The sequence below is a fragment of the Pongo abelii genome, chromosome 1, assembly GCF_028885655.2.
Source record: "Pongo abelii isolate AG06213 chromosome 1, NHGRI_mPonAbe1-v2.0_pri, whole genome shotgun sequence".
Taxonomy (NCBI): domain Eukaryota; kingdom Metazoa; phylum Chordata; class Mammalia; order Primates; family Hominidae; genus Pongo; species Pongo abelii.
Genome location: NC_071985.2, coordinates 186,016,305 through 186,033,381, shown reverse-complemented (window position 1 = coordinate 186,033,381; position 17,077 = coordinate 186,016,305). Strand labels below are relative to the sequence as shown.

The 17,077-nt window shown below is 40.7% G+C and overlaps 1 protein-coding gene across 7 annotated transcripts in view; it reads right to left on the bottom strand.

The window, feature by feature from the left end:
* Positions 1-2,846: 2,846 nt before the first annotated feature.
* STIL (STIL centriolar assembly protein) overlaps positions 2,847-17,077 on the bottom strand; it is an 81,379-nt gene continuing 67,148 nt past the window's right edge. For 4 of the 7 annotated variants that reach the window (XM_054535079.2, XM_063712569.1, XM_024237065.3 and 1 more), the window contains 3 exons: positions 15,614-15,827; positions 13,025-13,275; positions 2,847-4,646 (listed from right to left, as the gene is read on the bottom strand). In XM_054535079.2, the coding sequence (XP_054391054.1) occupies positions 3,860-4,646; positions 13,025-13,275; positions 15,614-15,827 (1,252 nt within the window). In that variant the 3' untranslated portion in view covers positions 2,847-3,859. The remainder of the gene's footprint in view (positions 4,647-13,024; positions 13,276-15,613; positions 15,828-17,077) is intronic. The other 3 variants (XM_054535091.2, XM_063712577.1, XM_063712579.1) reach the window with 1 other exon arrangement.

The window sequence follows — 17,077 nt, the reverse complement described above, 5'->3', positions numbered from 1 at the left end:
AGCTAGGACTACAGGGGCATGGCACCACGCCCAGCTAATTTTTGTATTTTTAGTTGAGGTGGGGTTTCACCATGTTGGCCAGGCTGGTCTCGAACTCCTGACCTCGGGTGATCAGCCAAAGTGTTGGGATTACAGGTGTGAGCCACCACGCCCGACCTAAAATTTTAAAATCCAATTTTCCCAGTACTAATGCTTTCTCTAAAGATGCCTAAAAGCTATCATAGTAACTAATTTGCCGAATAACTTGTACTAGGCCATTTTTGCATTGCTCTAAAGAAACATCTGAGACTGGGTAATTTATAAAGAAAGGAGGTTTGCGGTGGTGGCGGGGGTGCAGGGTAGGCACCACACACTTTTTAAGCTTTTAAATGACTAGATCTCACCTGAACTCACTATCTTGAAGATAACACCAAACCATGAGGGACCCGCCCCTGTGACCCAAACACCTCCCACCAGGCCCCACCTCCAGCATTAGGGATTACAATTCAACATGAGATTTGGGTGGGGACAAACATCCAAACTCTATCACCCTTCTCATTGTAAAACACCTTCTAGAGTAGGCTTCAGTAATGGTTCCTCTTCTCTTGGCACATGTTTAGTAGAAAGAGACATTGTTTTGTTGAATTAATCTGCAGTCTAAATTCAGGCTCCAAAACTGCTTAGACATTTTAATTAGATGTGGCCTTGGCCAGGTGCGGTGGCTCACGCCTGTAATCCCAGCACTTTGGGAGGTCAAGGTGGGTGGATCACCTGAGGTCAGGAGTTCGAGATCAGCCTGGCCAACACAGTGGAACCCTGCCTCTACTAAAAATACAAAAATTAGTTGGGCGTAGGGCCACGCCCCTGTAGTCCCAGCTACTCGGGAGGCTGAAGCAGGAGAATCACTTGAACCCCGGGAGGTGGAGGTCGCAGTGAGCCGAGATCGCACCACTGAATTCCAGCCAGGGCAAAAAAGTAACTCTGTCTCAAAAAAAAAAAAAAAAAAAAAAAATTAGATGTGGCCTTAAATTGGATGTGGTAATTAGACTTTGCCTAAAAAGCTTAGGTTACAGTTTTACTATTAAGATAGCTTCTTGTTTGGTATAAACATTACAGGGCTCCCAGTGATAAAGGTACTTGATGAGGCTGTCAGTTAATTCACTTTGTTTCTTCAATAGTGTGCAATATAAATCGTATCTACATTCGTTGAGTGAAACTGAGGGCTAAACAGAACACACTTGAAGTGGCACTGACAAATCCATTACGTAAACTTACTCCAATAAAACATGTAAGTGAATTTTTATGCTATTTATTAAAATAACTAAAGTCCCAAACAATGTGCATGGAAACACAGGGCAAGACATCACCACTGCCATTTACATGTCTTAATTTTAACTCCAAAGAGCAATGATGTAGGGAAAGATGCACTAACTGGTCCATGGCTCCAGTGGGGAACAGTAGGGAACCACCATGTTACTACACTTGGGCTTGCTACTATAAAGTGATATCAGGTTGTCTCAGAAAGCCACAGCTGGGTTGAAAATGGATCCAAAGTCCATTTATTTCCAGTTTACATATCAACTTTGATATGAAGCAATGACATCTCAATTTAACTTCATCAGAAAAGCTTTATCTTTCAAATCAATGAGGACTTTTTAATTTATATTCAAATGTAACAATTTAAGACCTTTTAAAAAGGTTGCGGGGGATGTGCCAGGAAAGAACTGATACACTCAACGACTTGGATGTATCTTAGGACATCATGCCAAGTGAAAACAGCCAATTTCAAAAAGGTACACACTATATGATTCCATTTATATAAAAGATTCTCAAAAGGCCAAAATTCTAGTGGTGGAGAACAGATCACTGGCTGCTGGGGGTTAGGGTTGGAGAGACCGTGTGTTTTAAAAGGGTAGCACTAGGGAGTTTGTGGTGATGGAATAGTTCTGTATGCTGACTATGGTAGTAGTTACATGATTCTATAAAAGATAAAATTTCAGCCAGGCACAGGGGCTCATGCCTATAACCAGCACTTTGGGAGGCCGAGGTGGGCAGATCACGAGGTCAGGAGTTCGAGACCAGCCTGGCCAACATGGTGAAACTCTGTCTCTACTAAAAATACAAATATTAGCCAGTTGTGGTGGCGTGCACCTGTGGTCCCAGCTACTTGGGAGGCTGAGGCGGAAGAATCACTAGAATCCGGGAAGTGGAGGTTGTAGTGAGCCAAGGTCGCACCACTGCACTCCAGCCTGGGCGACAGAGCGAGACTCCGTCTCAAAAAAAGATAAAATTTCATGGCTGGGAGCGGTGGCTCATGCCTGTAATCCCAGAACTTTGGGAGGCAGAAGTGGGCGGATTACTTGAGGTCAGGAGTTTGAGACCAGCCTGGCCAACAAGGTGAAACCCCATCTCTACTAAAACTACAAAAATTAGCCAGGCGTGGTGGTGTGTGCCTGTAATCCAAGCTACTCGGGAGGCTGAGGCACAAGAATCACTTGAACCCAGGGTGACAGAGGATGCTATGAGCCAAGATCACGCCACTGTACTCCATCCTGGGCAACAGAGCAAGACTCCATCTCGAAGAAGAAAAAAAAAGATAATATTTCATAAAGCTATATACCAAAAAGTAAATAAATAAGTGCATGTAAACACTTGTGAAACCTGATAGGTCTGTGGTTCAGTTATTGGCATTATAGCCAATGTCAGTTGCTTGGTTTTGCTCATTTACTATGCTTATGTAAGATATTATCACTGGAGGACACTGGAAGAAGGGTATACGGGAACTCTCTGTATTATTTTTGTAATTTGGGGGCAGTCTAAGAGTTTTTTAAAAAGTGGAGAATAAACTATAACAGAGAACAAAGGAAAATAGTCAATCTAGACATTTTATTAAGTTCTATTAAAAAATATTAAGACATTTGAAAAACTCAGAAAGTTTATAAAACACACTCGTACTCAATAATTTTCTTATTCTTTGATAGCCAGTGCGACATGTTGAAGATGTTACACCAAAACCAATCCACCATACTGCAAAAAGCTGTATCTTGAGTTTAATCAACATGCATCCTAATTAAGAGGAAATACATTCTTGTATAAAAGAGTGTAAGTTTTTATTAAGTTGTTTTTAAAAATAACTTTTCCCTTAAACTTAACTTAGGAAGGGTTGATTTTGCTAATTTACCCAACACCATGATAACTTATGTTCTTTTAATGATATGGGATAAATGCAGAGATGCAATATGCTAGAACTTCTTAAAATATATAGTATAGCTGGGCACAGTGGCTCACGCCTGTAATCCCAGCACTTTAGGAGGCCGAGGCGGGCGGATCACCTGAGGTCGGGAGTTTGAGACCAGCCTGACCAACATGGAGAAACCCGTCTCTACTAAAAATACAAAATTAGCCAGGCGTTGTGGCACATGCCTGTAATCCCAGCTACCCGGGAAGATGAAGCAGGAAGATTGCTTGAACCCAGGAGGCAGAGGTTGCAGTGAGCTGAGATCCTGCCATTGCACTCTAGCCTGGGCTACAAGAGCAAAACTCCATCTCAAAAAAAAAAAAAGTACAGTATAAAAGAGCAGTTGAGACCTACAGCTGGATAGTATCTGTCTACTACTTAAATTTGTAGGAATAACTGATCTCAGGGCTTTTCTTAAAGGTTTCAGTGATGTTGAACAGCTCTATTTGAACAATGAGAACTTAGTCCTATCACCAGCCAGCCATCTCACAGAAGTCACTCTTCCCAATTGGCTGCTACCAAGAAACAGACTGACTCCAGAATGATCAGGAAATCCCAAAACTACCACAAGGCTCTCTGTTTTCCCTAAGTATCTTCAGGAGACACCCTGTCCCTGTATTAAAAGGGCAGGGAGTTAAAAGGTTAAAATAATTTTGGTAACTGTCTGAGACGTTTTACATCTAAGAAGGTGCCTACTGAATTCATGCTATTCATCTGCTTTAGCGTTTCAGAAGGCTGCAAACTTTCAGGAAAAATTGCAATGTCCCTTTCATTTTCTTTCTCAGGATGTTGAGTGAACTCTGCTTTCCCGGTTCGAAGGTTCACTGCAGGACTTGGTTTAAGGTTCTTTACTAAGAAAGCTGGCTTTTCAGTCAACTGCTGTTTTGCTTTTGTCTGCAAAACTTCATTTGTAATATTTCTCAATACTGGCATATCTGCATTGGTGCCCACAGATTCACAGTTAGAACAATTAATTATTTCATGGTCATTCTTAGAAGGCTCTTTCTGACCACCAAGCTGTTCAGATATGGACGTAAGGTTCTGATTCAATAAATGTTCACTCTTGCTATCTGCATTGTCGGGAGGCTCCTCTTCATCTTCACTATTGTCACTGCTTTGTAGGAGTCCATATCTCTTCATATATTTTTTGGTTGCAAATGACATGTTGTTTGGTGAAATTAAACTAAGCCCCACTGTGCTTCTGTCTGTATTAATATGGAGAAGGCTGAATGGGTCACAATTATTTTGGTTTGATCGAGTGACAGACAGTTGTGACAGCTGATTTTCATTTAAATATTTCAGAGCTATAGCATTTGCCTCCATGCTCAAATCCACACCATTGGGGCTTAAGCCACTCATGCCAACATTAGCAAATGACATGCAGTTTAATCCAGAGATCACTGCTTCTGGGCTGATGCATGCCAACACACTGAAAGACACAAAGTAGTAAGCCATCATTTACCATATTCTAAGTAATACATAGTTCTCAATGTGTTCCATTCTATACAAGCAACAAAAGATCTTCAGCTTTAAGTTCATGGTCCTTTTATCTAACTACTCAGACATCTAAGTCTTGATGATCCAGATACACAAAGGATACATATGGGCTGGGTATAGTGGCCCAAGCCTCTAATCCCAGCAGATTGGGACACTGAGGTGGGAGGACTGCTTGAAGCCAGGAGTTCAAGATCAGCCTAGGCAATATAGCAAGATCTTGTCTCTACAAAAAAATTTAAAAATTGGCCAGGAATGGTGGTGCACATTTATAGTCCCAACTACTCAAGAGGCTGAGGCAGGAGGATCGCTTGAGCTCAAGAGTTCAAAGTTACAGTGAGTCATGATCGTGCCACTGCACTCCAGCCTGGGCAACCGAACAAGACCCTGTCTCTTAAAAAATAAAAAATAAAGAAAAAATTTAAAAAGGGATACAAATAATAGCCTAGAAGGTAATCCATGATTTACAGGTTTAAAGTGGAATACAAATTAATTTTCCTAAATCTGTATATCAGTCATGGTTTTAAGAATACAAGGCCCCAAATGTAAAAGTCATTCAACATAGCTATGAGTCATTTAATTTATGACTATTAGCCCAAACAGCACAAGAGATCAGCTAATGTTTAATGTGAAGTAAAACATAAAAATAAAATCAAACACAAAACACATTTGATTATATAACAGTACAAGCTTTAGTAAGTAGCTCAGAAAATTAAATTGTTCATAGTTGAAGAGATTCCATTTGCAATTAATAAAAAACATCAACCAGTCTCTGGACATGGGCTTATACACACACACACACACACACACACACACGCACACACTAATACTTTTTTCATTAGTTCTAACCTTCAACTTACTTTGATTAGTGTTAAGTCAACTGACTTACCTTTTCCTTAATACCACATATATAATGAATAGCTGCTAATTTTTTTTTTTTGGAGACAGGGTCTTGCTCTGTTGCCCAGTCTGGAGTGCAGTGGCAATTGCATGTCATTTGCTAATGTTGGCACAATTACAGACTCAGGCTGCTCTCAAACTCCTGAGGTAAAGCAAGGCTCCCTCCTCGAACTCCCAAAAGTGTTGGGATTACAGGCGTGAGCCACTGTACCCAGCCTGCTAATTACTGAGTCGTTATATATGCCAGGTACTCTATTAATGCTTTACATGCATTATTCATATACATTCCTTAGAGTAACCTTTCTCAGGGAGGTATTCTCTATGGAATATTTCTATCTTATTCTCCATTTCAACACCTTACATTTGCTTTCCCCTACTTTTTTGTTTTCTTTTTAGCACTTATCGCGGTCTATACATTGAATACACACATCTACATATTCAATCAATGCTCGATTCTTATTTATTGTCTGGCACCCTCATGAAAGCCAATAAGGGTAGAGTTTTGTCTGTTCCCCCGGCCCCCACTGCAGTATCCTCGATGACTGGACACATAGTAGGCACTCAGTAAATACTTGTTGAATGAATAAAAGTAGTAGGTACTATTGTTATATTTATTCTCAGTTGAGAAAACTGAGGAATAGAGATTTGAGCTAATTTTTCCAAGCTAAATAGTACATAGCAAGCTGAGATAATCCATGACTGCCTTACTCTCTGGGACTCTGCAACCACTGTTTTACTGTACTATATTCAGTAACTTGGATTTTTTCTATCAGAGTCCTTTGTGCACTATTTGTTGTAGTGAACATTATATTCTAGTCAAATATGCTATGGCTTTCTACATCATCCCATAAAGAAATTCAGCTGTTTTATATGTGCTAGCCACTGCTTGCATTCACAGACCCACAAAAATCAAACAACCATTATATATTTTCATTCTTATAAGCACCTGAAATTTGCAAAAAACTATTTCCAACCATTAATAATCCCTGAAACCAGGCCAGGCATGGTGGCTCCCACCTGTAATCCCAGCACTTTGGGAGGCCGAGGTGGGCAGATCACCTGAGATCAGGAGTTCGAGACCAACCTGGCCAACATGGCGAAACCCCGTCTCTACTAAAAATGCAAAAAAATTAGCTGGGCGTGGTGGCGGGCGCCTGTAATCCCAGCTACTGTGTAGGCTGAGACAGGAGAATCGGTTGAACACGGGAGGCGGAGGTTTCAGTGAGCAGAGATTGTGCCACTGCACTCCAGCCTAGGCGACAGAGTGAGACTCTGTCTCAAAAAAAAAAAATTCTCTGAAACCAGTAATGCCATCACCAAACACTGGAACAGTGTGCTCAATAATGCTGGTCTTTATAACCTTGAAATTCTCCCTTAACCTTCTTGGCATTTAATGCTTTGAAGACTATTTTAATAAGATGAAAGAGATACTACTAATTTATCCAGACATTATTCTTTTATTCATAGTGACAATACTTTTGGAAGTCTTTTTCTACTTTGCCTATTTCCTCAGTCTATAGATAATATTAATGTAAATAATTTGATAAAAGCAAAGAAAAACTACTAATTCAAAATGTTAAATATTTAAAGAAAGCAGGTCTAATTTGGGTTTTTTTTTTTTTTTTTTTTTTTTTTTGAGACAAGGTCTCACTCTGCCACTAAGGCTGGAGTGCAGTGGCGCAATCATGGCTCACTGTGGCATCGACCTCCCAGACTCAAGTGACCCTCCTACCTCAGCCTCCCAAGTAGCTGGGACTACAGGTACATGCCACCATGTCCAGCTAATAAAAAATTTTTCTTTTTGTAAAGATGGGGTCTCACTATGTTGTTCAGGCTGGTCTTGAACTACTGAGCTCCAGTGATCCTCCCATCTTGGCCTCCCAAAGTGCTGGGATTACAGGCATGAGACACCATGCCCAGCCTCTAATTTTAACTAGGGCTTCTTTTATAGAATGGTTAAAAGATCCATAAAATAGTCAATATCAGTTTAGAAGGCTATTCAAGTTTCAATGCCTAACACAAGCTAGCCAATTTCAATTTGGAGGGTGGGCCAGGGGCAATGAGATATCATTACTTTAATAGCAAAACAAATCAAGACAGGCACAGTGGTATGCACACCTGTAGTCCTAGCTTCTCAGGAGCCTGAGGCAGGAGGATTGCTTAAGCCCAGGCGTTCAAGGGGCCACCCTAGGCAAAACAGAGACCACATCGCTAAAAAAACAAATCAATAATACTCAGAACCAAAGCATATAAACACTAGGGTAATTAAGACAAAAAGCAAAAAGGAACCCATTCCACTAATCAAATCCTAAAAGCCTGAGCACAAATATATGCCTATGTTAAAATCTCATTAGATGTGCAGCCACAAGGAAGGATGAAAGTCCATGAATAAATTTGAGTTAGAGAGCCACATGCCAACAATTTATGGGAAGCTCTAAAATTATTCCAACTCAGATGACAATCAAGACCCCCATCTCTACAAATAAAAATAAGCTGGGTGTGCTGCTGCACACCTGTAGTCCCAGCTACTCAGGAAGCTAAGGTGGGAGGATCACTTGAGCCCAGGAGATTGAGGCTGCAGTTGAGCCATGATTGTGCCACTGCACTGCAGCCTGGGCAACAGAGCGAGACCATGTCTCTCAAAAAAAAAAAAAAAAAAAAAAAAAGTCAACTTTGATTCATGATCCTATTTGAATCCAGATTAGTTATCTACTACTTATCCTACACAGAGTTTTTCAACTACTAAGCAGATAGCCAGGAAGCAAGGTAAAGAAGCAACTAGAGAGACTACTTGAGACAGGTTTTGAATTAAAAAAGTCACTCCAATTGGGAATATATAGAGGTTGCTTCCAGACCTCGAACCCACAAACTCCATTTCCTGCACAATTTCTAGGTTTGTCTGGCACCCTTTTTCCCTGCCTTCCTGCCTTTAGACTCTCTTAATCTCTGCGGCATTCTATTAACAGGAAAATAGAAAGCAGGTCTTCCTTCCCCTGCCTTAGCCATTCTTCTGGCAGAATGATGTGCTCCTGGAGTCCAGAATTGGAACATGAAATGAGTTTTCACATAGACACAATGATGAAAGATGGCTGATTTACAGAGCTAGAGGAACAGTATGGATTATAAGGATTAGTTTCCTAGAATATTTAACCTATAATCTGTAACACTGTTTCTATAGAAAAATGTGTCTTACATTCTAAACAACGGCCTTATAAACTTTTAGTATACCAGTTATATCATACCTACACATGTTAAAAAGATAACAATATAAGGTTATAAATACTGACAGTAAATACTACAAAGACACTAAAAATGAACCTTCACTGTAAGCGTCGGTGATGACCTGAGTAGGAGGAATGTTGTTCATTCAGCAAATGACTCATTGAAGGCCCACTAAGTTAGTGGTAGAGGCAATGAGGATTTAGAGCTATATAAAATCTTCGCCAGATGCGGTGGCTCATGCCTGCAATCCCAGCACTCTGGGAGGCCGAGGCTGGCAGATCACAAGGTCAGGAGTTCGAGACCAGCCTGGCCAATATAGTGAAACCCCGTCTCTACTAAAAACACAAAAATTAGCTGGGCGTGGTGGTGCGCGCCTGTAGTCCCAGCTACTCGGGAGGTGGAGGCAGAAGAATTGCTTGAACCCGGGAGGTGGAGGTTGCAGCGAGCCAAGATCATGCCACTGCACTCCAGCCTGGGTGACAGAGCGAGACTCCATCTCAAAAAAAAAAAAAAAAAAAAAATCTTGCTGAAAATGCTGTCACAAGTACATGCTACAATTTACTGAGAACAAGGTATTTTAAGAGTACAAAACATTGGCCAGGCATGGTGGCTCACACCTGTAATCCCAGCACTTTGGATCCATGAGGCAGGTGGATCATCTGAGTGAGGTTGGGAGTTCGAGACCAGCCTGACCAACATGGAGAAACCCTGTCTCTACTAAAAGTACAAAATTAGCCGGGCATGGTGGCGCATGCCTGTAATCCCAGCTACTCAGGAAGGCTGAGGCAGGAGAATCACTTGAATCCAGGAGGCGAAGGTTATGGTGAGCCGAGATCATGCCACTGCACTCCAGCCTGGGCAATAAGAAAGAAACTCCGTCTCAAAAAAAAAAAAAAGAGTACAAAACATCAATACACTCTGAGAGGTCCAGGAAACTCTGACCAAAGAGGTGACATTTGAGTTCAGCTTTGAAGGATAAGAAGGATTTTGGCAAGCAGAAAGGTAAAAAAGAGCACCTCAGATAAAAGTAACATCAAGGAATCTTGCAAATGCCAATGGCAAGTAGGCTGGAACTTGGTAGAGAGTGGTAGGACATTATACTAAAAAACTAAGTTTAAGTCATACTGAAACAATGCGAATTAATCAGGTAGGCCTCAGATAGGCTGGGAGGACATTCCAGACGTAAGCCTAAGATAACAGGGAAACTAAATTTGACTCTTAGGTTGGAGAAACTATTGCAGTACCGTTTCCTATTTAATCAAAATGACATAGAGATGATGGCACACGCCTGTGGTCCCAGCTACTCAAAAAGCTGAGGCAGGAGGATTGGCTTCAGCCCAGGAGCTTGAGGTTACATAAATTATGATTGTACCATTGTACTCCAGCCTGGGTGACAGGCCTGGGCGACAGAGCAAGATCCTATTTTTAAAAACTAAAAAAAAGTTTTAAATATACAGAAATTGCATCAATAATAAAATATAACTTTTAAAACTTTAAGATATTTTTGGTCTTAATTAGTACAGATCTTTAAAAGGGGCCATTTTGATGTAGAGTAATTACAACACAGTATGAAAATACTCCTGAAGTTAGCTACCTTTCCTTTTTCCTTTCCTTTTCTTTATAAATTAAGTTAGCTACCTTTCCTATGTGATTCCATGGCATTCCCTATCCTTCCATTTCATAGCAGGCATAAAAGATATTGACTATCTGTGTCTTCCCCACTGAACTGTAAACTCTTTTATCAGGTTATCTTGTGTATTACGATATCTCTTATAAGCTGGCTCATAGAAACTCAGTATGTATTTGTTGAAGTGAATGTATTGGTGAAATGGTAGCTGGCACATGTATACGTGTAGCTGGTAATAATACTTACTCTTTCAGAAAGCAACTTAGCAACAGCTTTAAAATTTTTGTATTATTTTACCTTAGTCTTTCCATTTCCAAGATTCTATTCTAAGGAAATAATCCTAAAACTGAAAAGCAATATTTGCAAAAGATCATCATAGCAACATTTAAAATAGTAAGAAACCACAACTAACGTGAAAAGTTGGTTCTCAGTTCTGACAAGAGGGGAAGGGTTAGGATACATAGCCTCTATCTTACAACATGGATAAAAAAAACTCAAAAATGCTAGCCTTACTCTTCTACACTATTGGTAGGAATATAAACTGGTACAACTATTTGGTGAGCAATGGTAGCATCTACTAAGACTTTGAATGCACAAACTCTTTGAGCCTGCCTATCTAGGAATTTATCCTACAAAGATACTTGTACCTGTAGAATGATGCTCACTTAGGATTGTTTGAAATAACAAATAAGAGATTTGGCCTAAAGGTCCATTAATAGAGAACTGGGGTTCAATATATTCTAGTACGAGGGTACAAAAGAATATTATGCAGCTGTTTAAATACATGAGAAAGAACTGTATATCCCTATAAGGAAAAGTATCCAAGATATTATAATATCATGTTTAAAACAAAAACAAAAACAAAAAAACAGGCCAGGTGCAGTGGCTCACGGCTGTAATCCTAGCACTTTGGGAGGCCAAGGTGGGAAGACTGCTTGAGTCTAAGAGTTTGTCTGAGACCAGACTGGGCAACATAACAAGACCCCATCTCTGCAAAAAATAAAAAATTAGCCAAGTAGTGGTGCATGCCTGTAGTGCCAGCTACTCAAAAGGCTGATATGGGAGGATCACTTGAGTCCAGGAGATTGAGGCTGCAGTGAGCTGTGATTATGCCACTACACTCCAGCCTGGGTGACAGAGAGAGACTGTCTCAAAATTAAAACAACAGCAACAACAACAAAAAATCAAATCACAAAGCTTATTACATACACATATACTTGAACATGCATGGAGCATTTCTAGAATACAAAAGAAATGGTTAAGAGAAGTAACTTTGTTTTTTTTTTTTTTGAGACAGAGTCTTGCTCTGCTATCCAAGCTGGAGTGCAGTGGCGCGATCTCGGCTCACTGCAAGCTCTGCCTCCCGGGTTCACGCCATTCTCGTGCCTCAGCCACCTGAGTAGCTGGGACTACAGGTGCCCGCCACCATGCTCGGCTAATTTTTTGCATTTTTAGTAGAGACAGGGTTTCACCGTGTTAGCCAGGATGGTCTTGATCTCCTGACCTTGTGATCCGCCCACCTCGGCCTCCCAAAGTGCTGGGATTACAGGCGTGAGCCACCGCGCTTGGCCTTTTTTTTTGAGACTGAGTCTTGCTCTGTCCTCCAGACTAGATAGAGTGCAGTGGCCTATCTCGGCTCACTGCGACCTCTGCCTCCCCGGGTTCAGGCGATTCTCTTGCCTCAGCCTCCCGAGTAGCTGGGATTACAGGCGCCCGCCACCACACCCAGCTAATTTTTGTATTTTTAGTAGAGACGGGGTTTCACCATCTTGGCCAGGCTGGTCTTGAACTCCTGACCTCATGATTCACCTGCCTCAGCCCTGCAAAGTGCTGGGATTACAGGCGGGAGCCACCACGCCCAGCCTAAGAGAAGTAACTTTGGAAGAGTCAGGCAGGGATGTGGGGAGTTGTGGCTTTTGCATTTTATCTTATACTCTCTTCTGTATTGTTTTTTAAAACCATGAATTTTTATCACTTTTTAAATTAGAAAACAAAAAATAATTAACAGAAAATATGCTAGCCTTAATAATATAATCTCCAGACTTTATTTTCTTTTTAATAAGTTATGTGCTGAGGTCATCTTTGGTAGAAAGGAATCTGAACAGAAGGACATGACCAGTTGGGCACATTCCTAGAAAAAAGAAATGTTTTTGCTTTTTAGATGGCACGACTGTGTAACTGTACATCCAGTAGCTGGCACAGACCTTATCACCTCCAGAAAGACTTTTCAGATGCTACCAAGCAAAACTCCTTTCTCTTTCCTCAAGACTCCTAAAGTATTTTGTTGGCCTATCCAGCCAGGAGTCATCCCACAATATCTCTCAAATTACTTATGTATGTAACCCTCTCCCCCACTAATATGAAGAATCTATTATTCATCATGCATATGGTAGGCCCTGAATAAATCGTGAATCAACTGAATTGAGGCACAAACATAACTTTTCTGAAGAGATTGCCACAATACATCTAAAATTTATTCATCTAGCCAATGATGGGCAAAAATAAATAAAAATTTTTAAAAAATAAAATTTATTCGCCCTTTAAAACAAAATTTTAAAAGTTACCTGGCGTGATCCACGTTATGTGCATTTTTCTTCACTTTAGTGGGAGAATCAATTTTTACTCCAAGGCTTCTTAGTTGTTTAAGAGTTGCATTAAGAACACAATCTTTGTCCACCAGTCTTGAATGATGTGTTTTTTTCTTTGTATGGTAAACATTTTGGGTTCTGGTGCATTCATGACTGATAATTACTGCTTTGGTAGACGGCTGCTCAGTTTCCTTGGAGGAACTATTTAATAGGTGGTTTACTTGACCCTGACAAAAAGAAAAAAAAATTTTTGAAAAATCACTATTAACAATGTTAGGGCTGGGTGTGGTGGTTCACACCTATAATCCCAGCACTTTGGGAAGCCGAGGCAGGAAGATTGCTTGAGCCCAGGAGTTTAAGACCCTGGGCAACACAGCGAGACCCTGTCTCTACAAAACACTAACAATTAGCTGGGCATGGTGGCACACGCCTGTAGTTCCAGCTACTTAGGAGGCTGAAGTAGGAGGACCACTTGAGCCATGAGGCTGAGGCTGCAGTTAGCCGTGATTGTGCCATGATATCCTGCGTGACAAAGTGAGACTCTGTGTCTAAAAAAATTAAAATTAAAAAGAAGTTAAAAAACAATTTTACAATAAGACCTTATGATACAAACAAGGCCAGGGAAAATCAGTATCTTGTCAAATTCCACAAAGTATCAAGTAGGCAGGTATTATGGTATTATTTCCAGGTATTATGAAGTTTTTATAGAAGCACATCCTAATGAACAATTTCATCAGACCCTAGAGAAAACAGAATGCTTGTTCAGACTTCATTCCCTTAAACACCAACATAGGCTGGGCGTGGTGGCTCACATCTGTAATCCCAGCACTTTGGGAGGCCAAGGTGGGCGGATCACTTTAGGTCAGGAGTTCAACACCAGCCTAGCCAACATGGTGAAACCCTGTCTCTAATAAAAATACAAAAATTAGCCGGGTGTGGTGGCACGTGCCTGTGGTCCCAGCTATTCGGGAGGCTGAGGCATGAGAATCACTTGAACCCAGAAGGCCCAGGTTGCAGAGAGCTGAGATGGCGCCACTGTACTCCAGCTTGGGTGACAGAGTGAGACTCTGTCTAAATAAAAATAAAAACCAACATATTTAAAAATCATTTGAGTACAGGCGTGTGGCTCAAACCTGTAATCCCAGCACTTTGGGAGGCGAAGGCGGGCAGATCACTTGAGGCCAGGAGTTCAAGACCAGCCTGGCCAACATGGTGAAACCCTGTATCTGCTAAAAATACAAAAATTAGCCGGGTGTGGCGGTGTGCACCTGTGGTCCCAGCTACTTGAAAGGCTGATGCAGGAGAATCACTTGAACCTGGGAGGCAGAAGCTGCAGTGAGCTGAGATCATGTCACTGCACTCCAGCCTGGGCAACGGAGTGAGACTCTGTCTCAACAACAACAACAAAAAATATTAGCCAGGCATGGTGGCAGGTGCCTGTAGTCCCAGACACTTGGAAGGCTGAGGCACGAGAATCGCTTGAACCCGGGAGGCAGAGGTTACAGTGAGCTGAGATCATGTCACTTGCACTCCAGCCTGGGTGACAGAGTGAGACCCTGTCTCAAAAAAAAAAAAAAAAAAAAAAAAAAATCTTTTGAGTAATTCTCCAAGTATTTTCGAGGACTTATGCTAAATTTTTTATAAACAAGTTTTAAATAATGCTTTCATTTGAAAAGTGATAATATGTTTCAGTTATAAATTAGGCCTTTATGATATTCACAGAGTTAGGCTCCTTTTCTTCTCACTTTCTAAAAGTAAGAATGACCTGTGATACTATTTCTGCATATTTCATTCCCTGAGCATACAAGCTGCTAGCACCAGTCTAGGACCTAGCAAGCAAATAACAAATATGTGTTCATTGATGAATACATAGGGCCCTGTGAAGTATGTTGCCTTCTTGCAAATGGACAAATCAAATGTTCTACAATTTGGATGAAAGTGACAGTCAGGGTTTCTCTATCCTTTAAGTCCCAGATCACATTTTAAGTTTTATAATACTAGTTCCTCCAACCAGAATTATCCCTTTATTCTGTGTTCTCTTTGCTTTACACTACTACACCTCAACAGCCTGTCTTATAATTGTTACTAGTCTGCATGTGCTGTTGTTTCCCCTAGGCTCTCAAGGGCACAGAGTGTCATATTCACCTTTATATTATCGATTTCACTTAGCCTACTGTCTTAGACTAAGCTAAGTAATAAACATTGGCTTACCTGAACTAAAATCAGTAAATATTATCATAAATATCCCACTACTTTCCAATTTTCAAATTTCCGAGAAACTCTTGCTTATTTTCTAATACTAATTTTGGTTTGAATTAGGCATAATATCAATATTTATACTTTAAAAATAAAGCTGTGTTTTTCTAAGTACTTAAGTATGTTTACAGTAAATTACTGAATTTAAGTTATAATTTATGAAAAGCTAAAAGAAATGCTACATTGTTAATTAGGCAAAAATCTTTTTATCTTAAGGTCTCCATCAGTTTAAACCTAGGAAAAGTTTAACTAGTATATCCTATACTGAATAACCTTCTCAAAAAGATGAAATGCTCTACATTTTCTTACCAATAAATCCTGGTAAATTTTCTGGTTAGCTGATGGTTGATGAAGCAAGGGTTGCATTACTTGCTCAATTTTTGGTTCCCCTGATGTTTCAGAATTGTTACTGGCACCCCCTGTTGGTCCAGTCTGTAAACACATGCTTACACTTTCTGCCAGCTGGCCATTTGGAAAGAACACAGGTGCATCAGGTTCTTTTCTCACAACTAGAGAAGAGCTGCTGGGAAGGATATATAATGTGTTAGTCATTGAGGTACCTTTAACATATAATTGAAATGTAGTAACTTTAGAATAAAGGGTTAAGACTCAAGAAGCATCTGGTTTATATTTTTAGCTCTTAGTGATGATGCTACATAAACACCCCATCTTAGCCAGGTGCAGTGGCTCATGCCTGTAATCTGTGTTTTGGGAGAGCAAGGCAAGAGAAGTTTGAGGTAAGAAGTTCAAGATCAGACTGGGGAATATAGCGAGACCCCATCTCCACAAAAAATTTGTTTTAATTAGCTGGGTGTGACACCATGCATCTGTAATCCTAGCTGCTCAGGAGGCTGAGCAAGAGGATCACTTAGCCCAGGAATTCGAGGCTGCAGTGAGCTATGATTGTACCACTGCACTCAGCCTAGGCATCAGAGCAAGACCCTGTTTCTATAAGAAGAAAAAAGAAAACGCCTCATTTTAACAGGCTGCATATAAACTAAACCATGGTACTTTTTAACTTGTGTTACTTATATTTAAGACAACTTTCTTTGAAGCCTGGAAAACAAGCTGTTGATTTCTCCTGAACTTGATGGCAATGGAAATTTTTAGAGCATTTAAATATTTTAGATATGTTATTTGTTCATTCCAAGTTTTGGGGTTTTTTTTTTTTTTTTTTGAGACAGTCTCACTGTGTCACCCAGGCTGGAGTGTAGTGACGTCATCTCAGCTGACTGTAACCTCCGCCTCCCAGGTTCAAGTGATTCTCCTGCCTCAGCCTCCTGAGTAGCTGGAATTACAGGTGTGCACCACCATGTCCGGCTAGTTTCTGTATTTTTAGTAGAGATGGGGTTTCACCATGTTGGCCAGGCTGGTCTCGAACTCCTGACCTCAGGTGATCTGCCCGCCTCAGCCTCCCCAAGTGCTGGGATTACAGGCATGAGCCACTGCACCTGGCCTCAAGGATTTAAAAATATCTGTCTTGGTGTCTAACCTAGGAAGCAAAAACCAAAACTGAAAAAGAACAAACCCAAAACATTAAAGCTTACAAGGGTCCTTAATAAAATAACACCAAGAGCTAGATAGCTCCTTTTACCATGTGAGGACACAAGGAAGAGGCATCAACTATGAACCAGGAAATGGATCCTCACAAAACATTACATCTGCTGGTGCCTCAACCTTGGAGTTTCCAGCCCTCAGAACAATGAGAAACAAATTTCTGTTATTTATAAGCCAAAATAAATAAATAAATGTCTACGCTCTTTAGGGGGAAGA